Raw genomic sequence first — 21538 nt, 5'->3', positions numbered from 1 at the left:
TGCGGCAATGAAAATTGCTAAAAGTGCTATACAAATAAAATTGAATTGAATTGAATTGAATCCTGTAGGTCAACAGTACCAGTTGTGGTCATTGTTAAACCGGCCACGACCAATCCGGTACGGAAGTCCTGTGAATGATTTGCATCATTTGATTTGGCAAATGTTTTACATCAGATGCCCTTCCTGACACAACCCTCTGCATTTATCCAGATTTGGGACTGGTGCAAGAAGACACTGGATTGTGCCCCACTGTGGTTGCATTATCTGTGGTAATGAAAGTACACAATGATTATATATTTTTTTAATAAGAGCGTTTTTCATTTAAATTTCAAAGTAGCATATCTTCTCTTACCATGGGCCGATTGCGATGAAACAAAGCCTATGTATGTTACCTCAGATACACCTGTGAGAACACATTAAAATTCCTTTAGTAGATTTTACATGATGCGTGCACAAAGAAACAAACAGAAAAAATCCTCCCAAAATCTCGATTTGCTCTCTTTGTAACACATGAAATATAATAGTTCATTCTAAAATTCAACAGATGTCGCTGTACATTTAGCTTTGCTTCTCGGTTGAGTTGATAAAAGATGCCTCTCACTACAAAACTTACTTTGTTATTCAAATTTACGGAAGAAATACACAAATACACAAAGAGTTTTAATTTCATTGTGCAAATATGAAGAAAGGGGGCCAAGCACATTAATTGCTATGTGTGTTTCAATAAAATAAAATGAAATAAAAATGCACAGCATTGTGTGGTCATGCAGACAAGAAAAAAATATGACTGAATTTTGCATGAATTTGGGATTTTCCTTACTTTATTTTACTTAAAATATTAACACCTGACCATTTTGTCTTTAAGTTAATTCCTTTTTTTTTCTTTCTTTATTTTACTGCGACTGGGCTCAAACTGTTTAATTACAATCAACTCATCCGGATTTACAGCAGAATTTTTTTGTTATATAAATATGCTAAAAACAGAGTGACGTAAGTGTGAAAGTCCCAATAAACTTGTGACCGGCACACAGGCGGTGATGTCATCAGTGTGTGGAGTCTGATGACAGCCCTGGGGGTTAAAGGTGCATTTGTGCTGGTGTTGTTCTCGCTGAGTGTGGGTGTGTTTAGTAAATCATTAGCATGCGGACAGTGAGACAGAGAGTGTGAGGAGCACCATCGGGTCGGACAGGTGGAGCAGGAACCGGTTTGTTCTGAGAATAGACAGAGTTCCGGCCTGTTCAGCTCCAGAGTGATTCCGCAGTGTGGCTGATCTCAGGTAAGCAGCTGAAGGAGCTCCGCTCTCACACCCTTACTGGGGAACTGGGGTAGTGTAGTAGTAGGGTAGTGTAGTAGTGGAGAAATGTAGTAGTGGGGAACTGGGGTAGTGGGGTAGTGTAGTAGTGTAGTAGTGGGGTAGTGGGGTAGTGTAGTAGTGTAGTAGTGGGGTAGTGGGGTAGTGTAGTAGTGGGGTAGTGTAGTAGTGGGGTAGTGTAGTAGTGGGGTAGTGGGGTAGTGTGGTAGTGTAGTAGTGGGGTAGTGTAGTAGTGTAGTAGTGGGGTAGTGTAGTAGTGGGGTAGTGTGGTAGTGTAGTAGTGTAGTAGTGGGGTAGTGTAGTAGTGGGGTAGTGTAGTAGTGGGGTAGTGGGGTAGTGTAGTAGTGTAGTAGTGGAGTAGTGGGGTAGTGTAGTAGTGGGGTAGTGTAGTAGTGGGGTAGTGTAGTAGTGGGGTAGTGGGGTAGTGTAGTAGTGGGGTAGTGTAGTAGTAGGGTAGTGTAGTAGTGGAGAAATGTAGTAATGAGGAACTGGGGTAGTGGGGTAGTGTAGTAGTGGGGTAGTGTAGTAGTGGGGTAGTGTAGTAGTGTAGTAGTGGGGTAGTGTGGTAGTGTAGTAGTGTAGTAGTGGGGTAGTGTAGTAGTGGGGTAGTGGGGTAGTGTAGTAGTGGGGTAGTGTAGTAGTAGGGTAGTGTAGTAGTGGAGAAATGTAGTAATGAGGAACTGGGGTAGTGGGGTAGTGTAGTAGTGGGGTAGTGTAGTAGTGGGGTAGTGAAGTAGTGGGGTAGTGTAGTAGTGTAGTAGTGGGGTAGTGTAGTAGTGTAGTAGTGTGGTAGTGTGGTAGTGTGGTAGTGTAGTAGTGTAGTAGTGGGGTAGTGTAGTAGTGGGGTAGTGTAGTAGTGGGGTAGTGTAGTAGTGTAGTAGTAGGGTAGTGTAGTAGTGGGGTAGTGTAGTAGTGGGGTAGTGGGGTAGTGTAGTAGTGGAGTAGTGTAGTAGTGGGGTAATGTAGTAGTGGGGTAGTGTAGGAGTGGGGTAGTGAGGTAGTGTAGTAGTGTAGTAGTGGGGTAGTGTAGTAGTGGGGTAGTGAGGTAGTGTAGTAGTGTAGTAGTGTAGTAGTGAGGTAGTGTAGTAGTGGGGTAGTGTAGTAGTGGGGTAGTGTAGTAGTGGGGTAGTGGGGTAGTGTAGTAGTGGAGTAGTGGGGTAGTGTAGTAGTGGGGTAGTGTAGGAGTGGGGTAGTGTAGGAGTGGGGTAGTGAGGTAGTGTAGTAGTGTAGTAGTGGGGTAGTGTAGTAGTGGGGTAGTGAGGTAGTGTAGTAGTGGGGTAGTGTAGTAGTGGGGTAGTGAGGTAGTGTAGTAGTGGGGTAGTGTAGTAGTATAGTAGTGTAGTAGTGAGGTAGTGTAGTAGTGGGGTAGTGTAGTAGTGGGGTAGTGTAGTAGTGGGGTAGTGGGGTAGTGTAGTAGTGGAGTAGTGGAGTAGTGGGGTAATGTAGTAGTGGGGTAGTGTAGGAGTGGGGTAGTGAGGTAGTGTAGTAGTGTAGTAGTGGGGTAGTGTAGTAGTGGGGTAGTGAGGTAGTGTAGTAGTGTAGTAGTGGGGTAGTGTAGTAGTGGGGTAGTGAGGTAGTGTAGTAGTGTAGTAGTGGGGTAGTGTAGTAGTGGGGTAGTGTAGTAGTGGGGTAGTGAGGTAGTGTAGTAGTGGGGTAGTGTAGTAGTGTAGTAGTGAGGTAGTGTAGTAGTGGGGTAGTGTAGTAGTGGGGTAGTGAGGTAGTGTAGTAGTGTAGTAGTGGGGTAGTGGGGTAGTGTAGTAGTATAGTAGTGTAGTAGTGAGGTAGTGTAGTAGTGGGGTAGTGTAGTAGTGGGGTAGATAAATGAGCACATCATAAGGATTTTTAGCTTAATTTTATTTTGTTATTGAGTCTTTTAAAGGCTTAAACTGAAATAATAAAAGCGAAAGCAGTCCCATGTGTCATCTGAGTTTTATCATATTATTAATGCATCATTATTATTATTATTATTATTATTATTATAGTTATTAACTAGCTATTTATTTCTTGTTAAATAAACATTTCGAGCTCTAGCCTAGGCTCAGATCTCTCTGCTCATTAGTTTTGGCGATGGGAACACACTTTAAGGCAGAATGTTGCTGCCGATGTTTTGCGTAACTGAAATGAATATTTGCTCCAGCAGCGTACGGCAGCTCGTGTCATCTTCCACACCTCACACACCTGACATGACGGCTCCTGTGCCGAAACCGAGAGCCCGGTACCTGCTGAAGAGTTCACAGAGTGCTTCATTAGAGAGGTGAGCTACAGTCACATGAAGCTGTCTCACTTCTTCATCATCATCTTCATCAATAAGATTTAAAAAAATAATTATGTTAATTAATATTAATTATATTTGTGTTTTCTGTTTGTGTTGCCCAGCAATAATGCATCACTGGATGAACCCGAGAAGGACAATAAAATATCTGAAGTCACCAGCACAGGTGTGTTTTATTATGTAAGCATTATTAATTAAATTAAAAAACACCCCACAGTGACGGTGACGGCCGCTGTACGGAATGTCGCAGTCAATGGCAGAACTGGAAAAACCGCTCAGACAGAGATTATTGTCCAAGATTATTGTTGTGTACACGGGAATGATGTCACACAGAACTCAGCAATATTCTGATGTGCATTAAACCACAACTCACTCCATAAAGAAATCTTCATCAGTGAGTCCTAACAAAAGCAGCCGCAGGTTGTGAATGAGTCTGTCATGGACTATAAGAAGTACACAGTGTGTAGTTTGTCTTGTGATTTTTCCTAATTGTTGTAGTAAAAGAAACATAAAACTCTGCTGTTTCAGGAAATAATTAACTCCAGGAGGATACAGTAACTCAGCAGTAACTTCATCACACAGCCACTGTTTTTTCTGTAACACACAAACACACACACACACACACACGCACACACACACACACACAGTGTTTATTGCGTACATAGCACATGTTTAGGCAGTAAAACACACACACAGTGCTGCGGCAGAGACATGAAGAACGAGTTTTTGCTTTTGTTTTGTCAGAACCCAACGGCGTCTCGCACGTCCTTTCTGCTGATCTTCCTGAACTTCAAAAGACAAATGGCACACATGGAGCAGATATAGTGGAGAAGTTCCTGTGGCCAGCCACGCCTCCTCAAAGCCCCTCTGCGTCTGATGAAGAGGAGGTTAAAAGTTCAGAATCGATGAAGGAGGGCGTGACCTCCGACTCCTCTGCTGACGAGTGCCCCATGACGCCTCTCACCCCAAACTCAGACATGTTCTTTCACACTGTCCCTCCTAAAGAACCTTACAACTTCACCCCGACAGAAAGGTGGGTAAGATACCGAGGTACCGGTGGAGTATACATACAAACTGATAAACATCTCAGTAATAGTGCACTGACCCATTGCTTTTTCTTCTTCTTTTTTATTACAGCGCTCCTCCGGTGACTAATTCTCAGTCTAAAAACATTGTTCCAGTAAAGCCACGAGTGGTAAAAAAACGGAGTCAGCCGCTCGCCCCTAAAAAACCACGGTGAGTCTAGAACCATACTGCATATATATACACGCACGCGTGTGTGTGTGTGTGTGTGTGAGTGTACAGAAGTTCTGGTTTAGTGTCCTGGAGAAAAGGAGTTTTACTTCTACAGCACTTTTAACGATAAACCTTTAGATGAAGCTATAGAGCTTGATTGGCGTTGGTCACCTAAGGTCTTGAAGATAATAGGGGTTAGGATCTTGCTCAAGAATGTGGGAACTGGGCCTTTCTGGTACAGGCATTAGATCAGTCTAATGCCTGTACCAGGTTAGATAGTATGCAGTGGTTAAGAGGTTACGGGTTAAGAGCCCAGGCAGGTTAGGTGACTCTAAATCAGAGTGACCCTGATGGATTAGGGTGTAGGGTTAGTTTGAGGTCAAGCGCTTACTCAAGGACCAAGTTGGAGCAGGACAGTTACTTATCCTGCTGTAGGTACATTCTGTTACCAGGAACAGGATTTGAACCCATAGCCTCATGGTTATTAACAGTTCAGCAGCAATATGGCAAAGCACCAATCCAGCAAAGCAGCATTCAAAGTGTTGGCACTAGAAACTTCTGGTCCAGGTCCCAGGTCAGCCATGGTATAGGACAAGACATGTGACCAGCTAGGAGTTATAGCCCTGGCTTCAGATTGGGACAGTGGTAGCTCAGAGGGTTAAGGCACTGAGTTACTGATCGTAAGATCGGTGGTTTGATCCCCAGCTCCACCTGGTTGCCAATGTTGGGCCCTTAACCCTGTCTGCTCCAGGGGCGCTGTATCATGGCTGATCCTGTGCTCTGACCCCAGTTACGCTAAGATATGTGAAGAAAGATTTCACTGTGCAGTAATATATGTGACAAAAGATTGGTACGGTGAGGTAGGGGCATCAGTTCCTTCTATTGTACTGTTGATCCTGGGGCTTGAGCTCATAATATTATGGTTACATGTGCAGGATCATTTCCTTAAGCATTGCTCTTGGAGCTTTTGTAAGGCTACTGGTGTTTTAGTTTGATCCCAGAAGTGTAAGATTTAGTACGAGGTACAGGGTAAGTCAGACCAGTGATACAGGTGGAACAGGTACTTTGTTAAACTCTGACAGAAGTAGGACTAAAACCTTTAAGTTGCAGCTGCAGATCCTTATCCACTGAGCTAACCAGGGTCTTTTAGTCAGGGTTGAACACATCCTGGTAAGCAAGATAAGTGATGGTACATAGTAAGGCATGAGAGGTTCTGGGGTAAGGTTAAGTATGGGCAGCGTACTACTCAGCTGATTTCTACCTCCTGGTTAAGGTCTTCATTAAAACCTCTGTTCCTCATGGTCCTGCAGCGCTGCCACCATCCGTGTGAGCCGGAGGAAATCAAGAGCAGTGGGAAACGTCGTCCAGCCTGAAGAGAACTCCCAAAGAGAGAGCGCCGTCTCACGCTCCAGCTGGCTGGATGTCTGGAAGGGTCGCAAGTAAATACATTTTCAGCATTGTCACTTTTATGATGTTCTAAAGATCACGTCAATCAGAGCTGAGCGATAAGTTGGTATAATCTCAATATCAAAAGGATTTCATCAGATGGCTCAAGTAGATAAAAAGGTGACCTGGAAAGGCAGGTGTTCTTTGAACCAGGAACACAATCACTTAGCCACAGGTTACAGGGAATCATTATGACAAAATTGTTTTTTATTGTTAATACATTATATGATATGATTATTTGAGTGTCTTTCAATCGGCCCCCCCCTCCCACACACACATACACAACCCTTACCCAGGCCCCTCCCACTGCAGTTCATTCTAATACAACATGTTTATTTCTTATTCCTAAAGACACAATGTGCTGTGGACTACGTTTGACGGTCAGGTGATGTCTCTGTGGAAGAAGCGATCTGTGAGTTTCTACAGCTTTTTATAAAAACGTGATAAAAACTTGTTAAACCTGTGTGAAAGTTGGAGCAGCTTACTGGAAAACACTGCAGGAAATTCCTCAAATACTTTTGTCTGTGATTGATAGTGACTAAAGATAAAAACACACGTGACCAATGATAACACATTCTTTCCTTCTTCCTTTTTGCTTCATGTAGAAAGCCTGAGTCATGTTTCCTCCTATCTCTGAAGACAGCGTCTTTAGTTCTATATTTCTCTTTTTGTTAAGAATGATAGAGCATTATTGAGAAAAAGATCATAACTTGACTGTAACTGAGTTAAAACAAAGAGGATTATGGGCAGGGTGGTCAGATGTCTCTTACGTGGTGCCTCTCGGCTCAGTCTCAATGTTTTACTGTTTTGTTAATAAGATGTGTTTCATGAGCTCTTCACATTCAAGCATCTTTCATGCAGGACAAGTTTTCCGAGTATGTGTTCCACGTGTCGAGCATCACCAATGTGCGGCAGCAGGACAAAGGACGCTTCTTCATTCAGTTCCGCAAGAAGCGCTTAGAGTTCATGGCTCACAATGACGGTAAGACTGAAACAGGTGTTCCTCAGGGTGCTGTGCTGGGTACAGTAGTTGTTTAGGTTCGGTTCTCTGAGGAACCATCTTTATTCATGCTAGCATCTTAGCATCAATGAATGTGAATGTGTCTCTTCTCAAAAGAGACATTCTTAGCAAAAGCATTAGCATCAATGATATAAAATCTCCCTTTTTTACCAGTTTGTTTTCATTTAGTAAAAATGTTTTGTAAAAACACCCACAATGAGTTGTACATACGCATCTGTAGCCTGCTAATTTTTGTTTTGCAAAAATTTTCGTGCACAGATGTGAAGACAGGATGGGTTTCATCGCTTCTCATGTCCCGAGGACGAGAACCGCTAGCGCCTCCTCGACTTCACGGCCCAATGACGATGAAGGAACCACGTAGTAAAGTTTACAGTGCCATCTGTGGACATAACCTGTGGATTTACAACAGCAAAGAGGTAGACACATGAGAAGAGTGGGAGCGAAATGTGTTCCATTGTACATTTAAAAATAACTTTTTTTTCATATGCTCATTATTTACTCTTTGACTTTAAGGTTTTGACTCTTTTGGATTCCCAAGTTATATTTTGCATTTTTAATCACAAACCTTAAAATTTTAAATTAAAAGTGTTAAAATTGCAGTGGAGCAGAATTTATATTGAGAATGTTTTACAGGACTTTAATTTGGGTCTCGGGATGACCTTTGTGTCCATGAATGTGGCGTCAGTGAAGCAGACTGGACGCCACAGCTTCAGCCTCATTACACCGTATAGAATCTTCAAGTGAGTCACAGTTGAGGGGTGACTTTGTTGTTTTATCTTTTATGCATTTAAAAAAAAAATCCAAAACAGTACCTTATCATCATCATCTTCCTCTTCTTCTCCTTCACCATTTACTGTTTCAGCTTCTCAGTGGACTCGTCACGGGATTTACAGACATGGCTTGATCATTTGAACGCGGTCATCCGCAGTGCCCTGTCCTGCAGTGAGGTGGCGCTGCGCTTGTGGTCCAATCCCTGGAATAAAGTGTGTGCAGACTGCGGCAGTCCAAACCCGGAGTGGGCCTCCATCAACCTGCTGATGGTGATCTGTGAGGCCTGCGCAGGTGAGGACATACCATCATGTGGCACTTCCTTTAGAAAGGCGGAGTAAAGCACCATCCTACAGTCTCAGCAAAAAATACATCAATTGCCCTGATGCTCTTTGTTGGAGTCGTTTCCTCACGCCGCAGTCCCACCTCAAGCTTTGGTGGTCCAGGTGGAGACGGAAATGGTTTTATTTAGTGACCTGTTTAATCCAGACCGTTTCCAGTTGTGCAGTTCCACACAAAAAAACACACGACAGTATTTACGCCTGTTACAGACTCTCTCGCTTGTGTCCGCCTGCCTGGGAGCGAGGGTGATGATACAGCAGGGCTGCGCTCCATAATGAGAGCACCAGTGGAACGCAGCCCTCCCGCACTGTCACACTCGTATGGCGTTATATTCCTGCCACAATTCTGAGCGCGTGGTCGATTTTGCGCGTGCAGTTCCTCCCCTGCTCGCTCAACATGTTCTCCGCGCACGCGCGGCTTCTCGATTCTGTACGCGCTCAACTCTGTCTGCACGCGCGTGCAATATTTATTTTCTGTGCGCGCTCGACTCTGCCTGTACGCTCACTCAACTTTGTCCAGTGTTACAAAACTGCCACAAAACCAACCAATCACAGACATCCACACACTACTTAACTACTTTTGACTAAATGTCAAACCACGCGCTCAGAATTGTGGCAGGAATATAACGCCATACACTCGCTCCTGAACACTCAGGCTCTGTCCGACAACGAGCTGGAGAAGTGAATTGCAAAACAACAGAAGATATAAATTTACTCTTAACATTTCATGATTGTTTTCCTTTTTATTCTTTAAACTTACCCAGTGCTGTGCTAATTAACCGGTGTGACGTAGCGTTCCTGGCCTTGCTAAACAAAGTTAGCTAACGATAATCATGAAACATCAACAACTGACAACACTCTGACTTTCCTCCCTGCTGGGCTCGGTCAGTGTTCACTCATCATTAGCTAATAATGCTAGTAAAGCACGGCTAACTAATGGTCTTGTACCCAATGGCTCCAGTTTAAATCAGCCCGGCTACACGAGTTCCTCTGGTTAGGTTCTGAAGAGGGTGACATCCGACTTTTAAAAATGTTGTGTTCCTAATGATTTATGTGTATCTGGAACCCTGGCAGTGTTTCTGTGGTTCTGGTTTTATTACACACACACACACACACACACACACACACACACACACACACACACACACACACACTTTCTCCATCCCTGTTGTTGTTCATCCTGGCTGTATTGTGTTGCAGGAGTTCATCGCATGATGGGGACCAACAGGTCCAAAGTGCGGAGTCTGAAACTGGACAGTAAAGTGTGGACCGAGCCCCTGATTCAGGTCAGAACAAGAACACACACACACACACACACACACACACTGTTAAAGACATGTGCTTTAATTATGTACAGCGGTACCTCGGCATATGAGTTTATCGAAGTTTATCAATTCACACTTTAACTGTGTCCTGTCGTCACTTCTGTTATAGCAGCTATAAACTCTCGCTCGCTCCCTGGCCTCTCTTTATCCTCTCTCTTGAAGTTAATAAGAATTTGAGAAAAAACGCATCTCTGTAAATGAGCTGTTGCTATGGAAACGATAACGTATTATAATGGAAATCAATTAACACCTTCTGACCAATCAGAGAGCCGAACTCCTGAATGAGGCCACGCCTCCTGAATCACATGCTCTAACTAACAGTGAAGACTGATGTATAGATCATGACAGAAGTGTAAGGAGGTTAGGGGAGGCGTGTCCTTCAGCTCCGTGGTGATAACGACGTGTCTTCTCTCTGTACAGCTGTTTGTGCTTCACGGGAACAAAGCTAGCAACAGCGTGTGGGGTCACAACGTCCCGGTGGTGGATCAGATCCTCCCTGACGCGACATCAGAACGACGGGTCGCTTTCGTCCAGGCCAAGTACGGCAGCGGGCTTTACCGCAAAGCGCATCCTCTCGCCTACAGCCAGAAGCTGCTCAACCACGTCAGTCCTGTCTCTCTCTCTCTCTCTCTCTCTCTCTCTCACACACACACACACACACACACACACACACACTGGTCTGCTATGTCAATGGACTAAAGGTCATTTCTAGAAGAATACATTACACACAGACCTGTGAGAACAGGAGCGCAGTTCACCTCACGTGCAGCTGCTTTATAAAACCGTGTGTGTGTGTGTGTGTGTGTGTGTGGTGTTTCCCCACTCTAGAGGTTGTGTGAGGTGGTGTGTGGAGCCGACGTGGAGGAGACGCTCTCACTGCTGTGCTCAGGAGCGAAGGTTCTGGGTGAAGATCAGCGCTCAGCCATCACGCTGGCGGAGAACGCAGGACAGGCTCTACAGACCGAGCTGCTCAGACACAACGAGTTCGTGGGTGAGACTCACAGACACTGTGGGATTCAAACTTACAACCTTCCACTGCTAAAAGACACACACATGAACACGATTTCACTATTGTTGTCTTTTTAATGAGCAGCAGAACAGAAGCTGACGGTCTGTGTGTTATTACAGAAACTCCAGACTTCGACCAACAGAGACAGACGAAAGAGCAGACAAGTAACACACACACACACACACACACACACACACACATGATTATTACATAATAAAACATTGCACAGAACTGTATGTTCCTCTTATTTTAACTCGTGTGTGTGTGTGTGTGTGTGTGTAGAATTAGAGGAGCTCCATGGGAGGCTGGATGATGAGCGTTTCCTCTTCTCTCAAGAGACTGAGTCAGCTGCGTGTGATGTTCTCGACCTGAGAGAGGTCATCTCTGTGTTCAATCAGTCCAAAGGGTGAGTTACAGTTACGCTTAGACGTACGTACACACACACACACACACACACACACACACACACACACACACACACACACACACAGAACTGTTATCTCATTAATATAATAAAACCTCAAGAGTTTTGGTTTTTGGGTGCATCAGCAAGCTCCTGGAAGAACTCTGGTTAGATATCTGACGTCTCCTCCTGGAGGAACTCTGGTCGTAGCAGAATCAGTGATGTTTAGTTAAATCTGTTGGTTTCTTGGCATGGGTCGAGGGTCGAGACTCCAAAAATGTAAAGTTCACCTGCTCTATTCCTCGTGTAGCTCTGATGGTGTTTTCTTGGTCAAGTTTCACTCGTCCAGCTGATGATTTGAGGTTCTGCTAAAAAAGGTTCTGAGGTTCTCCTCCTTCTTCCATCCACTTTGTGTACTGCAGCCATTCCACTAACTGAACAGTTGCGAGCTCTAAAACTCCTCAGGTCCAAGGTTCTTCTAAGTTCATGGGTACTATATTTCAAACATCTAGCACCATCTATTTGCAAATATTCATAATTCAAAGTCCAAAGAGTATTAAGGTCTGAGGTTCCATCTTTAAAATTTCTAAATATCCTGAGATCCAGGCTTTCATGTTTTAAGAGTTACAAGTATTGATCAAGAATGTTGAAGTTTCAAGGCATCTCAGTTCCAGAGTGTAATGCTCACACCACCATGTCCTACAGAGCTCCTGGAGATGAGCACCTCACTACTCCTCCAAACACACCTCATCTCCTTCAGAAGGCTTTTTCTTCTTTGACCATGTGCTCAGCTGGAAACTTCAGTGGAACTTAAAGGTGTGGATTTTGAAGCTTCTTTCTTTTAGTCCATGGTGATGTTAAACTGGCCTGACTGGAGACAGTGATACTGGTGCTCCAGCAGCTTCCAGTTCATGGCAGGTGCTTTGGTGGTTCCTGGACATCTGAACCAGTTTCCTCTCAGCTGAGGAGGACAATATGAGTCTTCTTCCAGACCCTGACTAAGGGTCTCCAGCTTCCAATATCATGTAGTAACAGTGTGCGCAGCAGATCTTTGCAGATGTTTAGAAATCAGTTTGAGGAACGTTCCTGATTCGTGTGAATCCACCATCCTTTTTCTCAGATCTGCACTGAGCTGCATCATCATCACTTCATCATACACAGGAAGTGGAGACGCCTCGAGCTCGGCAAATTAAAAGACATTTTAGGACCTCCAGCATTAATTAGTTAATCATCTAAATGTGTGTGTGTGTGTGTGTGTGTGTGTTACAGTGATACCCATGAGTTTGAGATTCTGACACTGACGGATGTTCTTCTCTGTACTGCGGACACACAAGACATGCTGCTCAATCACATGATGCACATTGTCAAGGTAACACACACACACACACACACACACACACATACACACACACACACACACATGATTTTTGGATGACTGATGCTTCCTGTGTTCAGGTGGTGATGCCTGGGTCCCTGTTGGAGGAGGAGCTTGATGGGGTGATGGGCGTGTCCCGTCTGTCTCTGCGAGAGGGGCGTAAACTTGAGCACACGGATGTTTGGGCGATGATCCGACCGGGAGAAATTCTAATCTACTCCTTACACACAAACACACCACCGACCCCCATCATCCTCAACAAGTACACACACATCAGTGAGCGCATGCACGCACACAGACACACACACACACACACACACACACACACACACACACACACTCATCACTTTCTCATCCACCCTGTGTTTCAGCACTGCTTTGTGTTCATGATGTGTGTGTGTGTGTGTGTGTGTGTGTGTGTACAGATGTGATCATGTTGGAGAACACAGTGGTGGTGACCGCAGCAGAGAAGTGAGTTTTGTTCTAATAGAAGTGTGGCTCTAATTTGCATATTTATGATTTAATTTGCATATGCGTGTGATTTCTCCTCCCACCAGGACGGTGTGTCTCCAGTTCGAGCGTGAGGAGAGCTGCAGCAAGTTTCACGCTCTGCTCCAGAGCGCCGCCTCCAGAGAGAGGAAGTCACGGCAGCACTCCCTGTACATACTTCCTGCGGAGGTTAGGGGGCGTGTCCCTCCCGAGGTGCAGCGCTGCATCTCTCACATCACGCTCTACGGTGAGAAAAACACCATGTATCTATAAACCCTCCTTCATTACAGGAACCTGAGGAACCGGAGGAACCCAGGATGATTTGACTTCCTGTTTCGGTGTCTTGTAGGGGCGGAGCATGTCACTGATTGGTTAAACCAACACCAGTTTTATATAATGTGTAGGAGTTTGTTAATTATAAACATCGCATTGTAATTTATAAACATTTATGACTTAAAAAACTCATCTCTGTAAATTAGCTGTTGCTATGGAAACGATAACGTATTATAATGAAAATTAATTAACCAATCAGAGAGCCGAACTCAGCAGCTGTGTTGTATATTTAGGTGGGAAATAATCATAAATCATTTTTAATGTGAGAATCCATAATGAGCTACGAGTTTCACCTGTAGAACATTTGTGTGTGTGTGTGTGTGTAGGCCTGAGGGTGGAGGGTCTGTACCGTGCCTGTGGCTCGGTCGTTAAGGTGGCGGAGTTGGTGGAGAAGCTGCGCGAGGCTCCGGACGCCGTCACTCTGGACACAAACGAAGTTTCTGTGCTGGAAGTAGCAGGAGCGCTGAAGAACATCCTCCGTAACTCAACACAACTCATCACTCCGTCTGAGAGAGAGAGCTGGGCCAGAGCAGCAGGTCTTACACACACACACACACACATACACACACACACCTACACACACACACACACACACCTACACACACACACACACACACACACACACACACACACACACACACATACACACACACACACCTACACACACACACCTACACACACACACCTACACACACACACACACACACACACACACACATACACACACACACACCTACACCTACACACACACACACACCTACACACACACATACACACACACACACACCTACACACACACCTACACACACACACACACACACACACACACACACACACACACACACACACACACATACACACACACACACACACACACACACACACCTACACACACACACACACACACACACACACACACACATACACACACACACACACACACACACACATACACACACACACACACCTACACACACACACACACATACACACACACACACACCTACACCTACACATTTACACACCCACACACACCTATACACATTTACACACACACCTACACACACACACACACACACACCTACACCTACACATTTACACACCCACACACACCAATACACATTTACACACACACACACACACACACACACACACACACCTACACACACACACACACACACACACACACAAACACACACACACACACATACACACACACACACACACACACACACATACACACACACACACACATACACACACACACACACCTACACCTACACATTTACACACCCACACACACCTATACACATTTACACACACACCTACACACACACACACACACACACACACCTACACCTACACATTTACACACCCACACACACCAATACACATTTACACACACACACACACACACACACACACACACACACACACACACACACACACACACTCCTATACACATCCACACACACACACACACACACACACACACACACCTACACACACGCACACGCACTCACACACCTACACACACACACACACACACAGTTCTAATTTGCTTAGAGTCAGTTACACAGACTGAAACCTGAAGTCGAGAAATTTCCACCAGATTGACATCAGTATGTGTGGTTGTGTGTGTGTGTGTGGTTGTGTGTGTGTGGTTGTGTGTGTGTGTGTGTGTGTTTCAGCTCACCAAGATAAAAATAAACGACTGGATGAATATCACAGACTGGTGAAACAACTTCCTCCTGACAACATGGTCCTACTGTCCACCCTGTTCGGCCACCTTTACAAGTAAGACCACGCCCTATCCGTCTGTCTGTCTGTCTGTCTCTCGATCCAGCTGTCTTTGTGTTATCTGTCTCCGTCTCAGTGATTGTGTCCTTGTACTGTCCAGTAATTTTATACAGGTGTGAGAAAACAATGCTGTAAAAAGTGTTAATAGTTTATATTTAACAACATGTAAACAAAATGTAAAGTAAATGATCAGAAGAGAAATCAGAATTGGATCAGTGTTCAAGGTCAAGTTCAAGTTCCAGTAGGCTTTATTGTGATTACAACCATATACAGTTAGTACACAGTGAAACGAAACAACGTTCCTCCAGGACCAAGGTGCTACATGCAACATCAATTTACAACATAAATTACCAGAGACACTAAACTAGCTAACCAAGAGGCCTAGTTAGCTGGCTAGCAGAGACAGGACAGAGAGACCTAACATAAATTACAACATAAATTAACAAAAACTAACTGGCTAACCCAGAGAGGAAGAATATCTACGTTTTTTTTTTATTTTTTTATTTTAACAGACAACATGAAGTGCACGGCCAAATGTGCAAACGAGCAACAAAGTGACAAACATGACATAACATAACATAATATAACATAATACTCTGTGGTGTTGAGGTTGTTGAGGTGATGAGTTGAGGTAGTGGAGAACCAGTAAACGTTCCTTAACGTAGCAGCAAAAATTAAGAAGTTAGTGCAAAGGTAATCCAGTAATGATATTGTGCAAAAGTGCGTTTACAGGTTGGTGTGTACGATAGTTTGGTGGTGTAGGTCAGTGTGTCTGCGCTTGTGTTGATTTGTCCGTCCAGTCTCAATGTTTTGAGGTAGTTGAGTTAAGCTAAGTGATAATGTTTGTGTGTGTGCGTCTATGTGTGTGTGTGTGCTTTGGTACCTTTTTCCAGATGGCAGGAGTGTGAAGTGTGTGTGAGAGGGGTGTGTCCGATCAGTCACAATGCTGGTGGCTTTGCGGATGCAGCGTGTGGTGTAGATGTCTTCAATAGAGGGGAGAGAGACCCCGATAATCTTCTCCGCTGTTCTCACTATCCGCTGTAGGGTTTTGTGGTCCGATATGGCACAATTCCCAAACCAGACAGTGATGCAGCCGCTCAGGATGCTCCCGATAGTTCCTCTATAGAAGGTGGTCAGGATCGGTGGTGGAAGCTGGGCCTTCCTCAGTCTTCTCAGAAAGAAGAGACGCTGTTGGGCTTTCTTGTGCAGGGAGCTGGTGTTGAGGGACCAGCTGAGGTCCTTCTCTAGGTGGACACCCAGGAATTTGGTGCTTTCGACAATTCCCACCGAGGAGCCGTTAAAGCTCAGCGGAGAATGGTCGCCACGTGTCCTCCTAAAGTCAACAGCCATCTCCTTTGTCTTCTCAACATTTAGAGACAGGTTGTTGTCTTTACACCAGGCCGTTAGCCTCTGCACTTCCTCTCTGTACGCTAACTCGTCGTTCTTGCTAATGAGACCCACCACGGTCGTGTCATCAGCGAATTTGATGATGTGATTCAAACTGTGTGTTGCTACACAGTCGTGAGTCAGCAGTGTGAACAGCAGGGGACTGAGCACGCAGTCTTGTGGGGCCCCAGTGCTCAGTGTGGTGGTGCTGGAGGTGCAGTTCCCGAGCCGTACTGACTGAGGCCTTCCGGTCAGAAAGTTCAGGATCCAGTTGCAGAGGGAGGTGTTCAGGCCCAACAGGTTTAGCTTCCCGATCAGTTGTTGGGGGATGATAGTGTTGAATGCTGAGCTGAAATCTATGTACAGCATTTAAACGTATGTGTCCTTCTTGTCAAAGTGTGTGAAGGCAAGACAAAGTGTAGTGGAGATGGCGTCGTCTGTTGAACGGTTAGGACAGCAGGCAAATTGCAGTGGGTTCAGTGAGGGGGGCAGCAGGGTCTTGATGTGATGAGCCGCTCGAAGCACTTCATGATGGTGGGTGTAAGTGCAACAGGACGGTAGTCATTGAGACAGGACACAGTAGACTTCTTGGGCACGGGGATGATGATGGTGGCCTTAAAGCACGTGGGAACAACGGCGCTGCTCAGAGAGATGTTGAAAATGTCGGTGAGAACATCTGCCAGCTGTTCAGCACATTCTCTAAGCACTCTGCCTGGGTTGTTGTCTGGTCCAGCAGCTTTACGTAAGTTGACTCTGCGTACAGTTTTCCTTATATCAACTTTAGTAAGACACAGCACCTAGTCGTTCTGTGGAGGGGTGGTCTTCCTCGCCGCCACGTCGTTCTGCCTGTCAAACCGGGCGTAGAAGTTGTTCATCACATCTGGGAGGCAGCCGTCCCCGTCACAGGCAGGTGATGTCATCCTGTAGTGAGTGATGGCTTGTAAGTCCTGCCACATGCGCCGTGTGTCACCGCTGTCTTTGAAGTGGTTGTGGATTCTCTGGGCGTGTCCGTGCTTCGCCTCTTTGATGGAAGTGAAGTTCGGCCCTTGCTCTTCTAAGGGCCACCTTGTCTCCCGCTTTGAAGGCAGAGTCTTGGGTCCTCAGAAGTGCACGCACCTCCGCAGTAATCCACGGTTTCTGGTTGGGTCGTGAGATGATGATCTTGGAGACAGTGACGTCATCGGTGCACTTGTTGATGTAGCTGGTCACTGATGACGTGTACTCCTCCAAATCAGTGAAATCGCCGTAAGTTGCAGCCTCCATAAACATGTTCCAGTCAGTGTTCTCGAAACAGTCCTGAAGAGCAGAGATGGCTCCTGCTGGCCAGGTTTTCACCTGCTTCAGAACCAATTTGGAACGCCTGACGAGTGGTCTGTATGCTGGAATTAGCATAACAGAGATGTGGTCTGAGTAGCCCGTGGGGTGGGGTGGGGTGGGGGCGCCTCTCTGTCCGATATGCGCTCCAGAGTGTTATCCCCTCTCATTGCATGTCCACATACTGATGGAATCTAGGAAGCACTGACTTGAGATCTGCATGGTTGAAATCTCCAGCAACAGTAAACAGTCCATCCGGGTGTGTATTTTGCAGTTCACTGATTTTAGTGTACAGTTCCCAAAGCACTTCCTTAGCATTAGCGCTAGGTGGAACGTACACTCTGATAATGAAAACAGTGGTGAATTCCCGTGGTAAATAAAAAGGTCTGCATCTAACAGTCACAAACTCCACCAGTGATGAGCAATAACTAGAAACTAGCACAGAGTTCTTGCACCATTTCGTGTTGATGTAAACACAAGCCGCGACCGTGAGTCTTACTTGTACAGTATATTTTATTAGTTAATTTTATCTTCTAACGTATTTCTTTTGTTTATATTTATCTCTTATGTTAATCTCTTATTTTTAAGGTCACTGGCAGTCATGTAAGCATTTCATTACATATCGTACTGTGTATGACTGTGTACGTGACGAATAAAATTTGAATTTGATTTGATTTACCGCACAGAGCTGTATTTCTGTCGGCGCGAAACAAGGCTAGCCCGTGTAGCTGAATAGCGGCGTACAGTACTCATACAACAGCCATGTCTCCGTGAAAACAAAGTGTGTGGTGTGAGCACACTTTACCTGCAGAACAGAATTACATCTTCCAGGTACACTTCTCCAGACAGTGGACGGGTGTCCCTGGGTCTCACTGGGTGTCACTGGTTTCCTCCAGTTCCTTGCTGAAAGTAAGCATGATGTGTCTTTCATCTGCTGCATTAATCTTCCTCAGCCGACTGCTCCGTCTACGGTCATCATCATCACCCGTCTCGGAGTGCTTCTGTCTGCTCTGAAACCGCTGCCTAGGAACCTCACCTTATTAGCAGAGTTCAGCTCTTCCTCACCCAGGTTTAAGAGTCAAACTTCACTGTTTCAGTTTCAGTTAATGACTGGATTTCAACCTCCATATGAAACTGATGATCATCAGCATCTGCTTGGTGTAACTGGTTACACACCTGACATCTATCCTACATCACTAAGTGTGTGCGAGTGTAAGAATCGATGCAGAAGTGTAGTCACACCAAATATTAATTTGATTTTTCTTTTGTTTGCTCACTATATGTTTAAGGTCCAGCACCTTCCCCCTAAACCCCAGCAGGAGAGCTCGCCTTTGGTTTCCATAGTAACAGACCAAGTGTGGCGGGGCTGGGGGGGGGGGGGGGTGAGCAAATTACCTCCACTTATATAGACGCAATCGGGGGATAGAATGTTACATATTATTAGACACACACAGCGATTAACACACGAATGATGACCAAAACCACACACACGTATACATATACTGTATATATATATATATATATGCAAGATACTTTTCCTTTCCCACGTGAGTCAGTCCGTGTCAGTCGTGCTCTTTAACCGATCAAATGTGACCTCGCCATTTCAACCAATCATAACCCGGCAGGAGCCTAAATCCTGTTTACATGAAATAAAGCTGCTCCCGAGCAGGTTCAAGCTTACGGACATGTTGCTATGACAACAAATGCGAGAAGCGCATTAAAGAACGAAAAAAGATCAGGACAAATCCACAACAATCAAATCCGGCTAAGTGAGTTAGCGACATACGAAGAACGGACCCCTAGGTTGGTAAAGCGTATTCTTTGAATTTTTGTTTTTTATTGAGACAGTTTGTGTGTGTGTGTGTGTGTTTGTGTACAGTGTGCAGGTCCACAGTAAGGTAAACAAGATGACAGCACATAACCTGGCGGTGGTGTTCGTCCCCATGCTGTTTGACGAGTTGGCCATGAAACCAGTCATGGTACACCTGACGAAAGAGCTGATCATCAATCACACACGCGTCTTCCTGGTGAGAACTCACTCCATCATCACTGATAAATTTATCGTTTAAACAAAATGCTTGAAGTTTAATCTCTCTTGTGCGTCTCTGAACTAATATTTAGTTGTATAACCTGCTTTCTGAGAACTGCTTCACATCTGTGACATCTGTACTACAGGCCACAATTCCTCTGTATTTCTTGGTTTTGTCTCAGAAACAGCATTTTTATTGTCAGGCCACAAGTTTTCTATTGGATTAGGGTCTGGGGATCGGGCTGGACACTCCATAACGTCAATCTTGTTGGTCTGGAACCAAGATGCTGCTCGCTTACTTGTGTGTTTGGGGTCATTGTCTTGTTGAAACACCCATTTTAAGGGCATTTCCTCTTCGGCATAAGGCAACGTGACATCTTTAAGTATTCTGATGGACTCAAATTGATCCATGATCCCTGAAATGTGATAAATAGACCCAACACCATAGTACGAGAAGCTTCCCCATATCATGATGCTTGTGTCTCCATGCTTCACCGTCTTCACAGTGTACTGTGGCCTGAATTCAGTGTTTGGGGGCCTGACAAACTGTCTGCGGCCTTTAGACCCAAAAAGGACAATCTTGCTTTCATCAGTCCGCAAAATATTGCAGCATTTCTCTTTAGGCCAGTCAGTGTGGTCTTTGGTGAACTGTAACCTCTTCAGCACGTGTCTTTTTTCCAACAATGGGACTTTACTTTGGCTTCTTGCTGATAGCTTGACTTCACATAGCCGTCTTCTAACAGTAACAGCACTAACAGGTAACTTTAGATGTTCTGAGTCAATCTTGTTATTCTTCGATCCATTCGAATGGTAGTTTCCCATTTTCTTCCACGTCTTTCTGGTTTTGATCAACATTTTAAAACCTAAAAACGGTTCACTTTAGCAGAGCAGCCTCTGGACTTTCTGCACTTCTTTGTATGTTTTTCATCTCTAATCAACTTTTGAATTAAAGTACGCTGTTCTTCTGAACAATTTCTGGACGACCCGTTTTACTCTGACTTTCAGAGGGAGATGCACAGGACAACCTTTTCTGCATTTATCCTTAAATAAGGGGAACTTGTTTGACGGCTGTTTTTTTTTACAGAATAATTTACCTCTCTAATTGAACTCTATTGAATAACACTATTATTTGAACAGACTAATATTAGTTTTTCTTCACTTACATTTTAGCATTTTTCTTCATGTTGTGATTCAGAATAGAACGTGCAGGGAGTCCAATGCATTTGTGTGATTTAAATTAATTATATGGATATGAAGCTTTACTCACTTTTTCAACACACTGCTATTATTTTGAACACAACTGTATAATAATATTTTTTTTAGCTGTTAAGGTGTAAAAAAGTGTTTAATGTGTGTGTGTGTGTGTGTAGGGAAGAGATGACACTCCAGGGGAGGATGAAATTATCACGGCACTGTGAAGAAGAAATATTGGCACCCTCTCTGCATGGCTGTGTTAAATTTTATTTTATAAACTTTTTGTGAGTGTTTGTGTTCTGTGTCAGTTTAATACACGTGATAAACAAAACACACGTGACACACGTTCACTGCACTCTTTTACCTCTTTATTGCAGTGTCTATTCTGATCACTCGGAATCAGACACTAATATTTATGCATCTAACACTTAATGTACTGAATAAAAAACTTTATGTTCATTAACAGTGTGGGAGTCACACACACA

At 44.6% G+C, this 21538-nt stretch overlaps 1 protein-coding gene across 2 annotated transcripts; it reads left to right on the top strand.

Annotated features, from left to right (window-relative positions):
* Positions 1 to 1119: 1119 nt before the first annotated feature.
* On the top strand, positions 1120 to 21516 carry LOC128507320 (arf-GAP with Rho-GAP domain, ANK repeat and PH domain-containing protein 1). 2 transcript variants are annotated; one of them, XM_053478098.1, is made up of 24 exons: positions 1120 to 1276; positions 3453 to 3566; positions 3689 to 3750; positions 4329 to 4617; positions 4722 to 4820; positions 6131 to 6259; positions 6618 to 6678; positions 7128 to 7248; positions 7546 to 7703; positions 7921 to 8027; positions 8150 to 8349; positions 9597 to 9682; positions 10142 to 10324; positions 10550 to 10712; positions 10850 to 10894; positions 11013 to 11136; positions 12403 to 12502; positions 12589 to 12784; positions 12934 to 12979; positions 13066 to 13244; positions 13657 to 13866; positions 15022 to 15127; positions 19710 to 19857; positions 21230 to 21516. In XM_053478098.1, the coding sequence occupies exons 2-24, from the start codon at positions 3496 to 3498 to the stop codon at positions 21275 to 21277; spliced, it is 2931 nt and encodes a 976-aa protein (XP_053334073.1). In that variant the 5' UTR covers positions 1120 to 1276; positions 3453 to 3495; the 3' UTR covers positions 21278 to 21516. The 2 variants fall into 2 exon arrangements, with proteins under 2 accessions (XP_053334073.1, XP_053334074.1); XM_053478099.1 differs by having other exon boundaries at positions 1122 to 1276; positions 3450 to 3566.
* Positions 21517 to 21538: the final 22 nt, after the last annotated feature.

The sequence above is a fragment of the Clarias gariepinus genome, chromosome 19, assembly GCF_024256425.1.
Source record: "Clarias gariepinus isolate MV-2021 ecotype Netherlands chromosome 19, CGAR_prim_01v2, whole genome shotgun sequence".
In the NCBI taxonomy this organism is placed as follows: Eukaryota; Metazoa; Chordata; class Actinopteri; order Siluriformes; family Clariidae; genus Clarias; species Clarias gariepinus.
This window is presented reverse-complemented; position numbering and strand designations above follow the sequence as displayed.

Excerpts from the sequence above, each read along its gene's own strand:
- LOC128507320 (XM_053478098.1), top strand. The coding sequence starts at position 3,496 with ATGACGGCTCCTGTGCCGAAACCGAGAGCCCGGTACCTGCTGAAGAGT. Across the intron at positions 9,683-10,141 it reads GGACCGAGCCCCTGATTCAG|CTGTTTGTGCTTCACGGGAA; the intron begins GTCAGAACAAGA and ends CTCTCTGTACAG. Across the intron at positions 12,785-12,933 it reads CAACAAGTACACACACATCA|ATGTGATCATGTTGGAGAAC; the intron begins GTGAGCGCATGC and ends GTGTGTGTACAG.